Below are 21,001 nucleotides of genomic sequence, written 5' to 3'. Positions count from 1 at the left end.
AAAGAAACAAAAAGCATAAAGACAGTTGAATTAATGGTAGCAGAAGAATCTGTCAAAGCATTTCTTTGACTACTTCACACATGGAAAGCTTTGAAATTTCTTAGGCCCCAGTTAATTACTTTACATTAGGGTTCTTTCATTAAAAAGTATCACAGGGCTTCCCTGGTGGCGCAGTGGTTGAGAGTCCGCCTGCCAATGCAGGGGACACGGGTTTGTACCGGTCTGGGAAGATCCCACATGCCGCGTAGCAGCTGCGCCCATGAGCCATGGCCGCTGAGCCTGTGCGTCCGGAGCCTGTGCCCCGCAACGGGAGAGGCCACAACAGTGAGGGGCCCGCGTACCGCAAAAAAAAAAAAGTATCACAAATGAGAAATGCAGGCAAGAGGAAAGAACAATATAAAAATTTTGACAAGTAATATCAGGTTAGACTTACTTTAGGCAACAGTCTTGCACATACTTGGAGAACACTTGAGTCTGAAGGTTTTGAGCCTCCACCCCAGGAAGTAGGAATTTGGTTTTTCCCTTCCAAACGGGAAGAACATTTTTAGGAAGAATTTTTGTCTTGGAGAATTTAACAGTGTCGCCCAAGGTTGTATCTTTAAGGGTGGTTCATTTTCTCGGACCCTTTGTTACTCAAAGTAAAGTACTAGGAGTCCTAAGAAATGTTCTGTTCTTATACTGATTATACTGATTAAGTTCAGCATTAATTTGATTTCAAAGCTAAGAACAGTGGTTAAAACTTGTTTACAGAAATGCATTTTGGAAGAGAAAAATATTGTAAAACATGTAGTGAATGTTTCTTCAGTTTCTGATTCAGCCAATGAGAAACTGCCATTAATCACTTCTCAATAAACATGAGATCCTGTTAAGCATTAAAAAAAAAAAAAAAAAAGAGTCTTGCTCACTTTCATGGTTTGGAATACCCCTTGATTTCTGGGCCTGATATAACTTTTGAAATAGTTTTCTAAAAAAATCCTGTTGGCATCTGAATTAATGACTGAAGCATTAATTGATTGCTAAAGCAAACCCTGAAATTTAACGCTTGGCACACACCACAAAAAGTTGATTTATCCAATGCATACTGAGGTATCCTTGGGAAGTGGTTTTAAGGAGCAGGAACAGTGACAATGATAGAATTAGTGGTCATGAGTCACTAGGACAAAGTGGCATTCAGCAGAAAAGACAGAAGCAGTTGTCACATCTGTGGGATAAGTAGAGATGGATTATATCTTGTATGGTGTGGGATAAATGAGAGGCTCAGCAAAGCTTCACAGAGAGGCCTCACCCACTGGCATTTATGTGGGGCTGTGTTTGACGACCAACCAAAGGGTGAATTATTTTTGACCTATTTCCCCATACAAGAGATCCTCTTCCTTGGAAGATCGTCTTTACACACACTAATGTTCCCTTCCTTCAAGTCATCAGAAAAGGGGAAAATTTTTAGAAATCAGGTCTAAGCTCTTATTCCAGAGAAGCATTTCACAGTTAGAACAGTGACCTCAAAAATAAAATTATGAAGAGCAAGTGAAAATCTGGTTTCAGAATTACACTAGGAGTCTCCCTATTAACTACTTAACAGGGGATAATGGTCCTGTGAAAGATTTTAGTTACATAGTGTTCCAATCCCAGGGATCTGATCTGAGCAAAGTTGGCAGTTGGAGTTGGTCAAGAATAAAGGGCAATTACTCAGGATGGACTGAGTCCAGAACAACTCATTTCTAACGGCCCATGGTAGGCATGACTACAGCAGGTGAGGAAAGAGAAGCATCTTCTTCTTTCCACTGTGAAGTGACAGTTTTTAGCTGAGTGTAGAACTGGATGCCCTAAAGAGAACAAAGAAAGAAAAAAAAAAGAGAGAAAGAGGGAGTTATCATATATGCCTGGGGGTTTCATGATTCCTCTTTTAATCACTTTTGAAGGAGATGCTATGAAATGCTATTCACGTTCCTACTGGAGGAATAGGTGCAACCAAAATTAAATATATTGCTCATGAGATAATTTATGTAAAACATTTAGCATATTACCTGGCACATCTAAATGGAAAAATTGAACAAGGTAAACTATTAAACTTGTATTTATATTATAAGAATAGGCTTGAGTAAAAGAGAATAGACTGCAGATCTAACACATAAAATTACTAGCAAGCTAGAAGGATACTGTTAGAAAAAAACACACCAGCTTGATTAAAATACTCTTCTAGAATTATTAGACAAAATCTGGGCAATGTTAATATAGTGAAAACAACTTTAGAGATTATTACATACTTCCAATATAAGATACAACTGAAGTTTACATTTTATTATGTAAGAATGATACTTTTATGTCTTCTTTCCATAGTGCAAAATAGCAATTTAAGTACCTAAGGATTTAAGACTTCAAACTGTATATAAGGTCAGTCTTTTACTCTAAGATGCCTCACTCACCAGAGTAACTTACAGTAATTAAACAAAGACATAGCAGGAAAAAAACTCCAAAACTGACAAACTATTTTAAGCAAGAGTTTTACTCTGCTTCCCTTGAAAGAAATTTCTAATAGTATCAAACTAGTCAATTTTACAAAAGCTGTGACTAATGCACAAACTGGATAATCCACCTCCAAACAGTGTTTCTTAACCAGCTGGCTACACGGTCAGAGCCTGCTGTGTAATCCCACTGTTAATTTATTATTAACCTATAAAAGGGAGACCTGTATAGAAAATAAGTAACTTTTTACTGAAGGTCCCAAGATGGCTGTATTTCTGTGGGACTACAAAGAACTTTCACTAGCCCATTTGTCCAACACGTATTTGGGTACTTGCTCTGTGCCACGTTCTGCAGATAAGTAAATAATAATTACAGTGTGATGAGAGCTTCTTAACATGGCTTAAATAGTCCTACTACATGACTTGCCTCTGCCTACCTCTCTAACCTCATCTCTTACCACTATCTTCCTTATTCACTCACTGTGCTCCACCCCATTTCTGCTGTTTGAACATGCCATGCCTGTTCTTGCTTTAGGATATATGCACCAGTTGAAGGATGTGATAATAGTGGTAATTTGGTTCCAGATCTGCTCTATTTATTTATTTTTTGTTCGGTGCTGCATTTATATAATTTTTATTATAGAATAGTGTTTAATATACAGAAGGTGCTCAATAAAATTTTTAGTAAATGAGTAACTATTATGGGAGCAATGTGTGCAGTGGGAGCACATGAGGACATACCCAACCCAACACTGAAGGGGATGGTGATGGTCAGAGGTGATTTTCTGGAGGAGTCCACACTTTAAACTGGGGGTTAACAGTCAGATGAAAAGGGGGGAGAAACGGGGGATACAGGAAGAGAGGGTCACAGGCAGAGGAGAGGACATATACAAAGGCTTGGATTTACTCATGCTCTTTCCCAAAAACTCTGTTGCCTTGAGTTATTCAGGAATTGGCAAAATTTTGTTAACTTTTATATCTTTTCTAGGGAAACTACTGACTTGTTCCTGAATATGTTCAAGAAAGTTTCTTAGAGGAAAAATATATTTTTTAAAGTCACCTGTTTGCCATAGAAATTGGTGTCTCCCCTGAAGGAAGCTCGAGAGCCAGTGAATGAGAACATTGGCAAAGGCACTGGAATGGGCACATTCACCCCAACCTAAAGCAGAACAAATCCATGTCAAATACTAAGAAAAACAAAGGAACTTTCCATTCAGAAGCCCAAATGCTTGGCATCAGAGAGACCAATTTTAACTACCCACCTTCCACCCGATCCTGCATCCCATGAGCTTTTATTCCTGAGGGAGATCAGAGGGGCAGTGACTGATCGCTGTTTACCTTCTCCCCTTACATAGGAAACAGTAAATGGCTACAAGAATATCCTAAGAATTCTGTTCACAAACCTGTCCGACATCTACCAGGTGGGAATATTTCCGAGCAGTGGCTCCATTGGTGGTGAAGATGGCAGTTCCATTTCCATATGGGTTGTCATTTACGATCTTGATGGCTTCATCCAAAGTGTCTGTTTCCAGAACTACAAGAACTGGGCCAAAAATCTCCTCTTTGTAACAGGTCATATTTGGCTGCCAGGAGTGATGTAGCAGAAAAGAAGTCAGTATTTCTTGCTTATTTGGTACTTTATTACCCAGTTGCTTAATGAACAGCTTTTATGTTAGTAATAATCTCTTTTCATTTTAAATCACCTATTAAAAAAAGTCCTTTCTTGCTGTGTTCCATCTTCCAAGCTACCAATCATAAATAACTTGAAATTCCTATTACTGTAACTATATAACTACACTCCTTTTCTTTAAGCACTGTATTTTTAGGTCTCATGACCCATCACTAGCTTCCTGTTTTATGCCTGTATTACTTGTTTATCCAATTGTTATCTTACTGAAAACTACTTGAAAATTCATTTTTTGAATAAATCAAATATATATTAAAAACACCACAGGCGAATTTTTCTATTTAAAGAAATCCTGTGCTAAGTTTTCTGTAACATAAACAATCTATTCTCATTTGTTCCTTTGCCTCCCAAATGAGTCTGTACATCTTTATTTTGGTATCAGGTCACATTAAACATTGAAAACATCTTTTACCACTGCAGCTGGTCAGCTGTGTTTGTTGCTGGTAAGTGGATTTTTCCTCAATGACTCTGTGGCAAGAAATCTCATAATTTCTACTACACTTAGATTCAGCTCTTGACTATTCAGGATTATAATAGGATTAGTGGGGAGATCTGAATTTCAAAAAAACTCCTCAATATAGTCATTGAGGAGTCATTGTCATTTTCGCTGAGCAACTTTCAGTTTTGATAAATAAAAATTGACACCAATTCTTTTTCTTTTGTCACTTTCTGGTGAAGATGTAGGTTTTCAATAACTATTGGGGGCTGATATATTGATGGAGACACTGCAATAGCTATAAGCTAGGCAGTAAGAAGGAGCGGGAAGAAGAATTTAACATTAAACAAGTAAGAAGTATAACGTAAGATAGGAACTGGCAAAATAATGGCCTGTGAGCTGGAGTGGCTTGCTGCCAGTTTTTGTACAGCCCACAAGCAAAGAATGGTTTCTACAATTTTTAAATGGTTGAAAAAAATCAATCATGACACCTAAAGCTATATGAAATTCAAATTCCATTGTCCATAAATAAAGCTTTATTGGAATAAAACCACACCATGTTAATAGCTGAGTCGAGTAGTTGTGACAGAGACTATTTATCCCTGCAAAGCCAAAAATATTTACTCTTTAGCTCTTAAGTTATCCAACCACTGGTATAGTGGAAAGAGGTTGGAAGTCAGGAGGGGAGACTCATTCAGACTTGAGATAAAATAACTGAGTAATTCTGGCAAGAGATGAGGTCTCTAGTCATTAAGTGTCTTCATTTATAAATTAGATGAATGAGGTGCCTTTAGCTAATTTCACAAAATTATATATTTGCAAAATAAATAATCCAGAGTTGTTCACCTTGGCATTTGAGATGATGGTTGGCCCAACAAAGTTCCCATTTTCATAACCTTTGACTTTAATATCTCGCCCATCAAGAAGGATGGAAGCTCCTTCCTTTGTTCCACTATCAATCAGATTGCAGACTCGCTCTTTTGCCTGGGGGGTGATCAGAGGGCCAAGATCAGCTCCAGGCTGGTCTCCTGTAGAACAACACAGAAGTATTTAAGGTCTTCATTAACATAAATTATGAGTGCTAAATAAAGATGAATCAAAATGACAAGTAGTACAGCACAAAGAGAGACAATGGAAAGAATAAACATGATTGCTCCCACTGGACAAGGCCAACGCGAAAATCAAGAGTTTAGTGCCACAGATGCAAAGTCTAAAGAAGCCAGGCAGATAACTGGTTACCTGCATTGACTCTCAGCTTTTTGGCACGCTCTACCAGCTCCGGCAGCCACTTCTTAGCTTCTCCCACAAGGATCGCTGTTGAAAGAGCCATGCAGCGCTGACCAGCGGCTCCAAATGCTGCCCCAACGAGCTGGTTCAGAGTATTTTCCTTATTGGCATCTGGCATGACTACCCCATGGTTTTTGGCTCCCTAAGGAAATACAGAAAGTACATGAATCTTCCTTGGCAAAATACAATTTGGCTAAGAAATTAAAGAACCTGAGATTTCAGATGAGAATTTAAGGAAAGGGCTCGAGAATTTATCCTGTGTTGCTTTGAAAATAGATTTATTATCATTTTGATATTGCTGAAGTACTGGTAACACTGAGTAAGTCTCCAGGTTACTTTTGCTTCACTTCCTCAGCTGAAAAGCTGATAGGTGTTTATTTAGATCAAAACCATTATCAAACGCCCCCCCACAAAAACAAAACACTGCCTCAATCACGTTCGGTCAAATTGACAGGCTAAACACTGCATCCAGGAGCCAAGGACAACTCCCTTCTCTTTCCTAAGTTAGCTAGGAAAGAATCTGTTGTTTGTCAGAGGTTCCAGTTATATGAAGAGCAATGTAAACATAGAGCTGCCAGTAGCCAGCTGAAAGGCAAAATAGGAGGTAGGGCTCCTGATACACAATTTCCGGAAAGAAATTCCCCCAATTGGCTTGCTTCTAGATACACAGCCTCATAAACTTCTATGTGGGACTGACATATGGTCATTTCCACATGTTTCCAGGTACAGCTATAGTTGAGTACATAAATAGATACCATGTCTGCTACTTAACTGTATCCCATTACACATAGTATAATGTTAGACACAGAATACATTCAAGAAATATGTAGTGAACTGGGAGGGGCATAAATCAAATTGGCCAAAACACATCCAGCCATGAAAAGAAACAAATGGGCATATCATGAACAGTCTCCAAGCCTATACATAGGTGGCTACGCTTTTTGCAACATTAGTGGAAGGGTAAGAAAGTAGCAACTGGACATTATATTTAGTATCAAAGAATTGCCAAGTATTTGGCGAGGAGCTAGTCACTAAGGAACAGCAAAACTATGCAGCCAAGTAAACCACACTCATATATCATACAGGGATATCTGGCTCTTTCCAGAGCCTTAAATAGTCTGGGCTCTTAGGGAAGATCATATCTTTGACATTAGTAGTTAGGATACGCCTTAAAGGCAGGAAGGATGGGGTCTAGCTGGAAGAATGGTTGAAGGAAGAAACAGGGCCAGAAGCAGAACTTGGCAGTTACTGCTGAAGCCCAGAGAATTTGAATATCATTCTTAAGGAGAAATGTGACTTTATCACCAAGATTACCTGGTTAAGATAAAAGGTAATTAAAGTGACAGAGAATAAAACTCATCACACTGTTCATGGTTAAAGGGAAGACAACCAGGATGAATTGTGAATAAAGAAACACTGGCATTAGAGTGGGATGAGTGGCGCCTCTGCTGAGGGGCTTTTTCTAGGTAATTTTAATACATATAACAGAATTTGGGGGAAAAAGGAATAAGAAGTTACCATATTGGCTTGAACTCTCTTGCCATGTCTTGACCCTCTCTCAAAGATGTACTCTCCTGCCCGGTTGGATCCCACAAAGCTGATTGCTTTGATATCAGGATGATCGCAAATAAAGTTTACAGCTTTAAGAAGAAAATAAATGATTACCACAAAGGAAAAAAGGGCTGTGGGATTCTCAGCAAAGCAAATTTCTCCCTTTCTCACTATTATGAATGAGAAGTTTTCATACTTTTGTTCTTCTACCCTGGATTCCCATTTTGGAGTTCTGTCCTTGTTCTCTTAAATTCTTTTTTTTTTTTTGGCCACGCTCCACCGCTAGTGGGATTTTAGTTCCCCGACCAGGGATCTAACCTGCGTCCCCTGCAGTGGAAGCGAGAAGTCTTAACCACTGGACTGCCAGGGAAGTCCCTCTCTTAAATTCTTTAAACTACAAATCTTATTTAACCTCTTCTCTTTCATTATTTTTCCACTTGCTAGTCCAGAATTTCTACTTTTAATCTAACTCTGAAGGCTACAACTCCTATTTTCCTCCAAAATAATAGCCTTTCAATACTCAACTCTTCCTTTTGTCCTTTACGAATGTGATATTTCCTCAACTGTCACTTATACTGGGACTCTCAGATACTACTGTGCCCTCATGTGAGAGGCAATAGAGCATAGTATTTAAAAGTAAAAACCAGGGTCAGCCTTCTTAAGTATACACATCCCGACTTTGACAGTTTCTAGCAACGTGACTTTGGGCAAATCACTTAATTTCATTATACCTCAATTTTCTTATCTGTAAAATGGGAAAATAATAGTACCTACCTCAAAGGGTTGTTGTAAAGACTAAATGAGATAATATATAGAAGGCATTAGGAACAGTGCTTGAAACACAGAAGCACTTTTCAAGTGTTAGCTATTATTATATGAATCAGAAGGACTTCAGTACCTCTGAGATCTATAAAGTCTGAGTTAAATAACCTTATAAATTCTCTCAATACTGAAATGAAAACTTCTCTTTAATCTCATCTGTATCTTGCCCTAACCATATTTCTTTGTCCTAATGTATTCTATAGGGCAAGAAGCACCGCTACTCCCCAGTTAGTTACCTTAGCACAGAGGTGGCAAAACAATCAACAAACATTATCTTCAAACATGGAGGTTACTACTAGTAAATCCCTTCATCCCTAGGTCCTTCATCCTAAAACACCCCATCACTGACTCAACACCTTGATTTTTTGGTATCCAGATTAAGTGCCATGTACAGAGGGGCAGTTACCTTCATGTTGTCCATGGATGACATTCAGTGTTCCGTCAGGGGCGCCAGAGTCCTGAAGCAACTTGGCAAGAAGCATAGTTGCTCCAGGGACTCGCTCTGATGGTTTCATTAGGAAGGTATTTCCACATACCATGGCCATGGGAAACATCCAAAGGGGGATCATGGCAGGAAAATTGAATGGAGCAATGCCTGCACACACCCCCAGAGGCAGACGGTAGGAATAAAGGTCCATGTCTTTGGTGATGGATGGCATGGTCTCTCCCAGCATGAGGGATGTCACACTGCAGGCATGCTCAACCACCTCTGGAACAGAGAAGGAGCAGTCGGGCCACCAACTCTCCACACTGTGCACTATTTAGTTTTGTCATGCTCTAGTCAGCCCTGAGTGGCAAGACCAACGACAGAGGGAAGAAACACTGACTTGCCGTGTGAAGGGGTTGCGTAAAGTGAGATTATCTGAATGGGAAAAAGAAAGTGCAATACATATGCCATTTGGAAGATCATTTGAGTAAAATAATGAATGAAGTAAACCAATCCCACAGATACCTGAGTACTGTCATTTCCCATAAGTATTAAAAAAGATATCATGGGATAGCAAAATCTACATAAAGGTAGAAGCAATCCCCCATCTGGGGTCTTTGCCTCTCATTTTCCTTTGCTTCTTCCCAATGTCCCTGAACTCCCCATGAGGAATCCCTGCTTACGAAGGCCTCGAAATACATCTCCTTCGGCATCCGCTAGGGTCTTCCCTTGTTCCAGCGTGATTAACCTGGCAATTTCTTTCTAGAGAGAAAACACACAAATAGAAACCAACGCAAGGATGTGCCTCCTGTTAGTTCTCAGGCAGCCAAAAAAGAATAAAAGTCAGGGAGAAGTACTATGAGGGAGAGAGCCATGATCTATGTCTCTCTGTATTGTACAGTTAGGGAGAGCAGCTAAAAGTGCCTCTATGAGAGTGACAAGTATCCCCTAGGCAACAGTTTGGAAAATTATACCATTCAGATTTCTTACCAAGTTTTCTTTAATGAGTTGTTGATAGCGGAGCAGGACCTGCTGACGGCTTAATATTGAAGTGTCTGCCCATGCGGGAAAAGCACGTTTGCAGGAAGAAACTGCTGCATCCATTTCAGCCTTGGTGGCTTGAGGGACCCGACCAATGACCTCATTGGTGGCCTGATGGAGAAAGCAGCACATCAGGGACTTCTCTGGTGGTCCAGTGGTAAAGAATCTGCCTTAGGGCTTGCCTGGTGGTGCAGTGGTTAAGAATCTGCCTGCCATTGCAGGGGGGACAGGCTCGATCCCTGGTCTGGGAAGATCCCACATGCCGCAGAGCAACGAAGCCCATGCACCACAACCACTGAGCCTGCACTCTAGAGCCTGTGAGCCACAACTACTGAGCCCACGTGCCACAACTACCGAAGCCTGCGCGCCTAGAGCCTGTGCTTCGTGACAAGAGAAACCACTGCAATGAGAAGCCCGCGCACAGCAACAAAGAGTAGCCCCCGCTTGCCTCAACTAGAGAAAGCCCGCACTCAGCAACAAAGACTCAACGCAGCCAAAACTAAATAAATTAAATAAATAAATTAAAAAAAAAAAACTGCCTTACAATGCAGGGGGCACAGGTTCGATCCCTGGTCAGGGAACTAAGATCCCACATGCGGCAGGGCAACTAGGCCCGCGTGCCGCAACTACTGAGCTCGCGCCCCTCAACTAGAGAGCCTGCTCACCACAAACTACAGAGCCCATGTGCTCTGGAACCCGCACACCACAATTACAGAGCCCACGTGCCCTGGAGCCTGTGAGCCATAACTAGAGAGAAGCCCGCACGCTGCAACAAGGACCCCACATGCCTCAACGAAGATCCCGCGTGCTGCAACTAAGACCCGATGCAGCCAAAAATAAATAAAATAAATAAACAAATAATAAATAAATCTTTTTTTTTTTTAAAAAAGCAGCACATCATCCTTTGTCCCTGCCCCACCTTCTTCATTTTTCATATAGTCGCAGGGGCAGCGCCATGTGCTTCACAATAGACACCCTGGTCCCTATTTTCCCACCATGTTCCCAGAATTCTAGGCTAGTTAAATTTAAGTCCCAAAGCAGCTTTGCTTACGGGGTTGTGGATGTCCATCCATTTGTCACTTTTGGATTCAATAAATTTCCCATCAATGAAAAGCTTTACAGATGGCTGGGGAAAAAAAAAAAAACCCACAAAACTTTGTATTAGTTAGTTGCTTTACTTCTCTCTTTCACAAAGAGAAAAGGAATTGGGGTTGATAACTGAATTTTCTGCCTTCTAGAAATGTTAGCACTAGGAAAGAGATATACAATATACTTGTCTATAGTGCTTATTAATATGGGGCAGAGCCTCTCAATACTGTGATCTCTCTGTAAATGGGAAATTCCCTGCTAATCACACAGTGGAACTTCACGAGTAAATATATGCCACTGAGAAGCTTATACTAAAAAAGCAGTAGACTCTGTGTTAACAAAGATTAGCTATTAGGACGTCTTGGCCCAGCTGACTTTCTGTCACATTACCATGAGCATGCATTACCTTTATGATCAAAAGATTTTAAAAGACATTTCTATCTATGTAGTTTTTCTGAGAAGTAGCTTGTTTTCATTAAATTTTCAAAGTGGTCTGTGGGCCAAAAAAGGTGAAAGATTACTATGTTACAGTATGTGCATGCTTCTATATAAACAGGATTTTGAGCACCAGTCCTTATATATCGGGTTTCGTTACTGCAAATGGCTGATAGACAGTACGTCTGTAAAAACAACTCTAAAGGTTGTAAAGAAGACAACCTTTCTGGCAGGCTCAAGAAAACCTCTAGAAGCCAAGAAAATGTATCTTTTGACACAGTAATCCTAATTCAGAAGGGAAAGAAGAAAACTACATAAATAAATGTTTGTTTTATAATACTGAAAAACAGAGTAAGTCTAAATGTTATCTGGAAAAATTATTAGTTAATTCAGGCTATATCTACCTGATAGAATATTATATAGCCATTAAAAATCATAATCATAAAGACCACCATGCAATATTGTAAATGCTTACAATATAGTAGACACAATATAAGAAAACCAAGATACAAAATATCAGATAAACTCTGATCATAATTATGTAAAGAAGATAAATGGGAATACCCCCAAATTATACTGGATTCCTTCTCAGAAGTCAGCCTTTATTACCAAATAAACTCACCACTGAAGATGAAGAGAAGGAGGATGCTGGGTGCCAACTGGAGTTCACCTTGGAAGAAACCTGGGAGGTAAAAGAATGGTTATTTTGATAAATGAGAGCAGAAAATTATTAAAAATTTAGTGAATGGCTACTATATGCTTAACATTATACTAGTTACTGTGGGTATATGAAAAAGGACTTGGTGTTTGCTCTCAAGGGTCATACAGGCTTTATAAAGAGAAAAGTTGTGAGACTATGAGACACAGCAAACTATGAGAGAACAATAAACCATAATGATCATGTGCTCAATTTCCAGGACAGTCCTGGTTAAAAAAATATTATTTTGTCATTAGACCATATTTTTCTAATTTTTGGCCTGGTACATGTAGTCACCATAAATCTAAAAATAAGAAAACACTTAGGATGGTGTCTAACACAATAGGTGTTGAATATAAGATAGTATATAACCAAGTGTCAAATGTATGTATAATACGCCCACACAAATACTTAAAACATGAATGTTCATGGTAAATTTATTGGTAACAGCCTAAAATTTGGGAACAACACAAATGTCCACAATTGGATGGGTGAATAGGGAAACTAGTATGGTATATCCATATGTTGGAATACTACTCAGCAATAAAAAGGAATCGACTATTGATATATGCAACATGGATAACTATAGTAATTATACTGAGTGAAAGAAGTTAAGACTTAAAAAGAGTATATACGGTATGATTCCATTTATATAAAACTAAAAAATGTAAAAGGTAATGTCAGAAAGCAGATGAGTGGTTACCTAGAGACGACGGAGGAGGAAAAGAGGAAGGGGGTAAGTGAGAAACGTTTTGGGGCAATGTGTTCACTATCTTGATTGTGACGTCTTCACAGGTGTATACAAATATTAAAACATCAAATTATACACTTTAGGGCTTCCCTGGTGGCGCAGTGGTTAAGAATCCGCCTGCCAATGCAGAGAACACGAGTTCAATCCCTACCCCGGGAAGACCCCACATGCCGTGGAGCAACTAAGCCCGTGCACCACAACTACTGAGCCTGCACTCTAGAGCCCACGAGCCACAACTACTGAGCCTGAATGCCACAACTACTGAAGCCTGCACGCCTAGAGCCCGTGCTCCGCAACAAGAGAAGCCACTGCAATGAGAAGCCCACACACCGCAACGAAGAGTAGCCCCTGCTTGCTGCAACTAGAGAAAGCCCATGCACAACAACGAAGACCCAACACAGCCAAAAATAAACAAATAAAAAAAATTATACACTTTAAAATATGTACAGTTTATTTTAGGTCAATTTTATTTCAATAAAGCTGTTTTTTAAAATGCCACATGTGGGCTTCCCTGGTGGCGCAGTGGTTAAGAATCTCCCTATCAATGCAGGGGACACGGGTTCGAGCCCTGGTCTGGGAAGATCCTACATGCTGCGAAGTAACTAAGCCCGTGTGCCACAACTACTGAGCCTGTGCTCTAGAGCTCACAAGCCACAACTACTGAGCGCACGTGCCACAACTACTGAAGCCTGCGCGCCTAGAGCCCGCGCTCCGCAACAAGAGAAGACATTGCAATGAGAAGCCTGCGCACCACAACAAAAAGTAGACCCCGCTCGCCACAACTAGAGAAAGTCGGCGCACAGCAATGAGGATCCAACACAGCCAAAAATAAATTAAAAAAAAAAAAAAGCCACATGTACCTAATAGGAAAAGAATGTGTTATACAGGTAATAGGATTTAATCAGGAAATGGCAGGGGTCGGGGGGATCAGTTACAATAAAGTCACTCTCTAAAAAAAAATAGTTTGTATATATGCTATGCAAGTTGATATAAGAAATACTGAAGTCTAATCAAAGTGAGCAAACTAAAATAGTCAAGACTGGGTTGTAAAAGGAAGCTGCAATCTAATAATCTATTACCTTGTCTGAAGAGAAATCATGTTAACCAAAGAGTTTAGGGCTGCATAAAGTACAAGAATTTGTTTGTGTGCCTGTAGTACTGTCTAGAGGAAAGGGTGCTGGTCTTTTGGGCCAGCAGACAGTCCTTCCAAATGCCTGGTCTGCTTCCTCTCCCAGTCCCCACAAAAGCTATTTCAAACCATCAACACTCTCCTGGAGACCGCCATGTCTTACTTATAGTCACGTTCCGAATACCAGCACAGTACCTGCTACACAGTAGGTGTTCAGTAAATATCTACTGAACGAAAGAAAGGTCCACTGGGCAGCTTATATTGCCTGACTGTCCCCCACCCCAGACTTGGTTAGCTGTCCTTTTTTGTACTCCATAGCAGCCTTTATTTCACCTAAGAGGTTATCTGTCTGTGTTGTAATGACCTAGTTACTTGTTTGTTACCCCAAAGACTATAAATTCCGCGAGGGCAGGCACTGAATCTTGTTTACCTACTTTACAGAGTTACTGAGATCAAGCTTGTCCAGGTATGAAAAATAGCTAGCAAGTAGTTGGTGCTCATTACATGTTGTTATTACTATAAATACTTATTTGCTCACACTCCTTGCTATTTCAAAACTTAACAATTCTCTTAAAATTTTCAACTCTGTTCCTTTCCTTCTCACTCTTAAGAGCTGATCTTGCAGATGTAAACTATTATATATAGGATGGATAAACAACAAGGTCCTACTGTATAGCACAGGGCACTATATTCAATATCCTGTGATAAACTATAATGGAAAAGAATATTAAAAAAAGAATGTCTATATGTGTATTACTGAGTCACTTTGCTGTACAGCAGAGATTGGTACAACATTATAAATCAACTATATTTCAATTAAAATTTTTTTAATTAAAAAAAAAGAGCTGATCTTATTTTTTCTACTTCAGCGGAAACAGAAACCATCAGATGGGAACTTCCTCAACTTCTTCCCAGTAAGCCTAAAAACTGACAAATACCCATCATTTTTTCCTTTCTTCCTCTTATAGTGGAGAAGGTAGCTACCAAAGTTCACAGGGACAGAGTGACTGGGAGACAGAGGTGCACAGAGGTGGACTGACTGAAGAGGTGTCTGTCCTGTAATCTAAGGCTAATCTCTGCACCTGTGCTCTGAACTGTTCCTCCTGCCTCGGACACCTCCATCAATGATCCTTTCTTTCCTGTACCTTAAACCTCTCTCCATCCAATAGCCAGAGTTCTCTATACCAATTACCTCCCCATCTCCCACTAACTCTTCAATCAGCTCCAAGCTTTATGATTGAACACGAGTGACTTCCTCCATACCATGGACTCTTCCGAGTCCTTCTTGTACTTGACCTCTCAGCAGAGGTGGAGAGTTATTTAATCATGCCCTCTGTCTGAATCCCCTCTCCACTTGTATTCTGTGATGCCCTGGTATCTTTTCTATTTCTTGGGCCACTTTTTCTATGCCTTCTATGCTGGTTCAGTCTCCTATACCTGGCCTCTAATGGTTGAGTTCCTGAACAAGGAGTTCCTGAACTCTCCTTGGGTGATTTCATCAACTCCAGTGGCTTAATTATCTAGATCCTGGTGATGCCCAAATCTGTAATTCCTCACCAGAATCTTCCTCTTCAGGTAATACCTACATAACTGTCTTCACCACATCTCTACTTGGATGTTATTTAGGTACATGTTGAAAAAGCTGACCTCATCTTCCTTCCACCAACCGGCTCTGTTTCCTATAGCCCATCTTTCAGTAAATGGGGCTACTATCCACCTAGCTGCCCAGCCAGAAACTTGAATGTCACCCCAACTCCTCCCTCTCTCTCCTCAGTGAATCAAACAAGTCCTGGCAATGTCCTCCCAGAAGTCTTTGAAATGCACCCCCTTCTCTCCACCCCTCCTACCCTCACCGAAGTCTATACCATCATTGTCTCTCACCTGGACTTCAACAATGGTTTCCTAACAGGTCTCCCAGCCTCCATTCTTAAACCTTCTGAATCTAGTTTCCACTCCATAGCCCGAGGGTCTTTCTAAAACACAAACCTGGTTAGATCACTCCTTTGTTTAAAACCTACCAATGGCTTTCCATTGTCCTTGGGATAAAGACTCACCTTGACGTTGCTTAGAAGACTCTACATAGTATCTTTACTTCTCTAGTTTCCTAGCTTGTTGCTTTCCTCCTTGCTCTCTCTATGCTCCAGCTGTTCAGAACATGTTTTGTGCTCTCATTGCCCTTGCACATGCTGCTCCCTCTTGCCTGGAATTGTTTCATCACATTTGCTTGGCTCACGTCTATTCCTTAGCTCCCTATCACTTTGGGTACAGGTACAGGTACAGGTCAGTTCTGTAGGCTTGCTAGCAGGAAGTTGAGGACATTCTCATCTAATGGTTTTTGTTTCCTCTGAAGTAGAAAAAACAAGATTAACTCCTGTGAGTGAGAGGGGCAGTAGCAGAGTTGGAAGTTTTTAAGTCTCAATCTCTGGTCTAGGCTAAGTACCTGATTATGAAGTTCATAAAACACCCGAATTCCTCTATTTCTCATATCGCACTAGGGAATAGTAGCTTATTTAATTATTAAGTCTCTCTCCCTTAGATCACTAGATGGTTGTGTCCTAAGCCCCTAGCACCATTCCTGGACTAGAGTAAGCACTCAGTAATATTCTGCAGAATGAAAGAATGAGTACACATCAAGCAATTGTTGGATATTAATTTTGTTTCATGTAAATTCTCTTACAGGGCAGAAAATGCACGGATTAGCCAACTGGAGCATTCTAGGTCACTTAGTTTTTTTTTGTTTTCTTTTTTAAAAAAATAGTTATTTATTTATTGGCTGTGATGGGTCTTCATTGCTGCATGCGGGCTTTCTCTAGTTGCAGCGAGCGGGGGTTACTCTTCGTTGCGGGTGCATGGGCTTCTCATTGCAGTGCCTTCCCTTGTTGTGGAACACGGGCTCTAGAGCACTGGCTCAGTAGTTGTGGCGCACCGGCTTAGTTGCTCTGCAGCATGTGGGATCTTTCCGGACCAGGGATCGAACCCGTGTCCCCTGCATTGACAGGCAGATTCTTTTTTTTTTTTTTTTTGCGGTACGCGGGCCTCTCACTGCTGTGGCCTCTCCCATCGCAGAGCACAGGCTCCGGATGCACAGGCCCAGCCGCTCCGCGGCATGTGGGATCCTCCCGGACCGGGGCACGAACCCGCATCCCCTGCATCAGCAGGCAGACTCTCAACCACTGCGCTACCAGGGAAGCCCGACAGGTGGATTCTTAACCACTGCGCCACCAGGGAAGCCCTAGGCCACTTAGTTTTATTTTGTCATTGGCACACAGTCTCCCTGCTGTCAAGAGGGTATAAAAGGCACTGCATCTGGTATAATAAAACATTATCATATAGTTTTGAAAGGTTAGATCTCCTTTCTTTTCTTCATTTTCCAAGACACACTCATTAGTACTGTTGCTGAAAAAACTATCCTATGTCCAGTCACAACAAACTCCTTGTTCTCTAGATGTTTATTTCATACTTGCTATTTCCTTTACCAAGAAATTTCTTCCCCTCTACCTAAAGGCCTCCTACTCTTGCAATACTTAAACCCAGATCAACCCCTTTTGGAAGCTTTTCCTGAATTGCACAGGTGGAATTTGGGGCTCTTTCCCTAGGTTCCTACAGTACTGTGTGCACTCTTACTGTTTAGCACTTATCATTGCATTACAATAGGGGGGTTTTCAGTGAATATTTTACTTATCTCTCCTTTCCCAAAGCTTGGGACAGTGCCTGACACAGAAAGAGATGCCAAGATGTAAGTCCTGAATTCTCAGCCGCATTAGTTACTAGTTGGGAGACTTTGGATGACCTTTAGTGTCAGGTAACTTACTTCATTATATTAATTCTAATCTTCACAGATATTCTTAAAACTAGGAAGTGGTGGTGCTGGGATAGAACCCAAGTATGATTGTGCAGCCTGTGCTCTTTCCACTGCATCACTGAAGAAAGTCATTGAGTCACTTCAGACCAGTCTTCTTATCTTTAAATGGGAGTGATAATATCTTGACTGCCAGAATCTAGACTACTCTTTATCAAAGTGTCGTGTTACAGTAGCTCCTAGTTGACTTAGAATTACTATCTCTGTTCTTTCCAGGTCAACTCAGAAGTTTCTGAAAATGAATCAGAAAACAGTGTCTATTTCTAAAATAAAGTACTTGGGAAGGGAGATTCTTTTCCTTGATGCAAAGGACAAAATAGCTTCTTAAGGCTCTCAATGACTTGTGATGGCAGAGGAGGCAAAGGAAAAAAGTCAATTTCAGTAGAAGAGTTTGAGGCGAAGTTGGTAATGGAAAGTATAGGATGGAAACTTTGTTTCTCTACTACAAAAACAAAAAACAAAAAAACAAACAAACCTAGAAAATCGGAACTAGGATCACATCAAGAAATATGAGGAAAGCCAGATCATTTGACAAACCCTTCCAACCCATTCTCCACACTGTCCCATTAAATAGCATATTTAAACAGGAATCTTTGCCGATTCTGCTAAGAATCTTAAAAATGCACGGTCTCTGCAGTAGAACTCACTGAAACCTGGTAAATACTAATATTATCTAACAGCCCAGCAATATAGAGGAAGAAGTTCCCAGGCTGGATATAATGAGTAAGAGAAGCAAAATTGCTTCTTGCAGGTTCCAGAATGTTGCCTGTAGTAAATCTTGCCTCATAATCTAAGTCCTTGTAAGGCTGTGAACAACGGGGGGTTGTGGGGCGGGGGGTGGGGGTGGGGAAAGGCTATGAACAGAGTTGTAAATCACAGGCCTCAGGCATGCAGCTTCTGTATCTCCTATTCTTAGGCTGGCTTCAGAGAGGACCTAATCCCCCCACCCCACCCCCACGGGCAGAGTTGAGTCAGGCTAGGAGCTGACTTGGGGGTGGGAACTTGGAACTTACACTTCTTGTCTTCCTTGGCTCCCATTTTCTATCACGTGCTTTAGAGATGTTTAGTCCTTTGCATATGCTTGGAACAAACTGGTAGCATTAACTATGTGTCCTTATTCACGGCCAACATAAACACTGTAACTTTGCTGAGAGAAAGTTAAACTCAAAGTCTTGGCAAGCAAGGGCACAGCCCACAGCCTGTGGAAAATACAAAGACCCATAGCTGGGGAAAATAGCTCAGCAAATGGCTGCTTTGAGGGAAAACCTAGTGTACACTTCTAGAAGGAGATTCAAAGTTCATTCACTGACCCTCGCCCCTCGTGTGCCTCCTACCTCCGCCTTTACCTCGGACTGTAGACAGTGAAGGGAAGGGTGGGGGAAGGGAACAATCTCGATGCTCCCGGCAGGATGCTAAGAAAGGTGACCAGAAGGGGAGTTTTGGGGGCAGAGAGGTGGCTGGGGCAGAGAGGTGGCTGGTGCAGAGGTGAAAGGGAAAGACGGTGGGCCGACCGATAGAGGTGAGGGCAAGAGAGTGACGGCAAGGGGCGGGGCAGGGCTGGAGGAGGAGAGTGGACCAAAGCCAGAAAGAGGGAGTCTCAAGAATAAAAGGGAGAGGGGTGATAGTCCAGGGCTGGATCCAACGAAGGCGGATACTGAGTAAGGTGTGGGACAGGGCCGCACTGGTCCGATGGGCACAGGAGGGTCAGCCATGAAGGGGCTGGCTCAGAGAGCGGACGGAAAGGACCGAATTTCTAGTTTCGCGACCCCTTGGCGCCACCCTCACTCGCCTGCAGGATCCGGGTCCGCATTGCCGCCGCCGCCGCCACCGCCACCACCGCCGCCATGGCTCTCGGTTGCGTCTTCTCAGCCCCCCGCACCTCTACAGTCTGAGTCTGTCCACAAGCACTACTGCTGCCAGGCCTCTCCCCTCCATCCTGCCGCACCTCCTCATTGGTGGAAAGGACAATTTCCCCTAGCCAATCACTCGTCCTAACACCTGACTCCGCCCCCTCAGTCCCAGGCCTGGGGGTATGCGATTGGTCAGAAGTGATAGAGCTCTCGCCGCCCCCCTCCACCTCAACAAATTCTGTTGGCGGAGGTAGGGAAGCCGCCCCTGACTTGGGTACTCTATATTGAGCACACGGGGAAGCCGCCCCCGAACCCAGAACCGGGATTGGCCACAGGCACAACCGCGGCCCCACCCACTGAAGAAAGTAAATAAGATCCTGCAAGAATTTTGCAGTAGCTCCGCCTCACCCACGGCGCGAGGGGGTATGGCAAGCACTGGGGGCTGAGCCATGGAAACATTGCCCTATGGGGCGGGGAAACTAGACCAGGCCGTGTGTTGGGGATAGGGTTTCTCTTTGGGGGCGTGGTTTATGGATCCTTGCTTTCCCGCCGACGGTTGGCCACGTCACGTGACATGGGTTGGAAGATGGCGTCTCCCACAGACGGTAAGAGCCGGTTTAGGGACCCTTCGCCTGCAACCTCCTTCTGTGTTCTCCTGGGAACTTCCACTCTCCGTCTGCCCCTCGAACTTACATATCTTTCGTGGGCTCTCCTTTCCCTTCCACTTCTTTTCCATGGAAGGTGGGTGCATCTTCAGTTCGCCGGTTCTTCACAGCGGCTCTGGAGGTGCCCAGTTTCTCTGCAATGTACCAGGCGGGTGGAGGAGGGCACCTGCTTGGGACCCTTTCTGGGCAAAAGGACGAGAGTCGCCTTGGTCCTCCGCCCTGGTCCGCTTTAGTACGCTAAAGCCCCATTTGGGTGAGGCTGAGGGCCGAGGAGGACATACTGCAGAGGAAAGGAGGCGCCTTAGTGTAGCTTTCTCCTCCGGGCGCCCCATTGAAGGGTCGATTCTCCTCTTTTTGAGCATCCGGAACGATTCTCTTAAGCGCTTGCTAGGGTTGGTGGCTGACTTCATCCCGGGATTGAACCGCAAGAGAAACGTGACTCTCTCCTGTCTGCTTAGATTGGGACCGTTGCCTTGGCGGCTAAGGAAGAGACCCTCTCGATCCCTCGCAGTGAGAGTCCCGAGGAAAATGAGAATTGAGCTTTCTAGCGTAGTCATGCACACGTCTCAACCTCTGTAGCTTCTGCTTTATGTGTTGTTTCTTAAGTCTGAGTGAATGAACGATTTCTGCTTATATGTTGTCTAAGAGGCAAGTCATCTCAGATAGTAATTGAGTGGTTTTGGTATACCCACAGGGTTTTGCGCTCCGTTCTGCTTTAGGGTTAGGATCTTGCAGTCATTTCTGGACTCACTTAATTCTTGCTTCGACCACCTCCATCCCTGCGTCCATTTCACTGATAGTTAGTTTTCTGTC

The 21,001-nt window shown here is 42.3% G+C and overlaps 3 protein-coding genes across 16 annotated transcripts in view; 2 read left to right on the top strand and 1 right to left on the bottom strand.

Annotated features, from left to right (window-relative positions):
* BBOF1 (basal body orientation factor 1) overlaps positions 1-4,410 on the top strand; it is a 39,691-nt gene extending 35,281 nt beyond the window's left edge. For 2 of the 4 annotated variants that reach the window (XM_073800264.1, XM_073800263.1), the window contains one exon: positions 3,818-4,410. In XM_073800264.1, the coding sequence (XP_073656365.1) occupies positions 3,818-4,063 (246 nt within the window). In that variant the 3' untranslated portion in view covers positions 4,064-4,410. Of the gene's footprint in view, positions 1-2,337; positions 2,392-3,450 lie in introns of all 4 variants that reach the window. The other 2 variants (XM_073800265.1, XM_073800266.1) reach the window with 2 other exon arrangements.
* A 4,455-nt stretch (positions 4,411-8,865) lies between these two features.
* On the bottom strand, positions 8,866-19,607 carry ALDH6A1 (aldehyde dehydrogenase 6 family member A1). 2 transcript variants are annotated; one of them, XM_073800283.1, is made up of 6 exons: positions 19,463-19,605; positions 11,860-11,919; positions 10,765-10,839; positions 9,663-9,824; positions 9,356-9,434; positions 8,866-9,107 (listed from the first exon to the last, which is right to left on the bottom strand). In XM_073800283.1, exons 1-6 carry the CDS (start codon positions 19,517-19,519, stop codon positions 9,016-9,018), a joined length of 525 nt encoding a protein of 174 aa, XP_073656384.1. In that variant the 5' UTR covers positions 19,520-19,605; the 3' UTR covers positions 8,866-9,015. The 2 variants fall into 2 exon arrangements, with proteins under 2 accessions (XP_073656384.1, XP_073656385.1); XM_073800284.1 differs by lacking the exon at positions 9,356-9,434 and having other exon boundaries at positions 8,889-9,107; positions 19,463-19,607.
* A 178-nt stretch (positions 19,608-19,785) lies between these two features.
* The window catches only part of LIN52 (lin-52 DREAM MuvB core complex component), a 120,845-nt gene continuing 119,629 nt past the window's right edge, over positions 19,786-21,001 (top strand). Inside the window, exon 1 of one of the 10 annotated variants that reach the window (XM_073800259.1) lies at positions 19,786-20,128. In XM_073800259.1, coding sequence (XP_073656360.1) covers positions 20,098-20,128 — 31 coding nt within the window. In that variant the 5' untranslated portion in view covers positions 19,786-20,097. The remainder of the gene's footprint in view (positions 20,129-21,001) is intronic. The other 9 variants (XM_073800258.1, XM_019921236.3, XR_012329905.1 and 6 more) reach the window with 9 other exon arrangements.

This window comes from Tursiops truncatus, chromosome 2, assembly GCF_011762595.2.
Source record: "Tursiops truncatus isolate mTurTru1 chromosome 2, mTurTru1.mat.Y, whole genome shotgun sequence".
Classification (NCBI taxonomy): Eukaryota; Metazoa; Chordata; class Mammalia; order Artiodactyla; family Delphinidae; genus Tursiops; species Tursiops truncatus.
The sequence above is the reverse complement of the archived record's forward strand: the minus strand, read 5'-3'. Positions and strand labels throughout refer to the sequence as shown.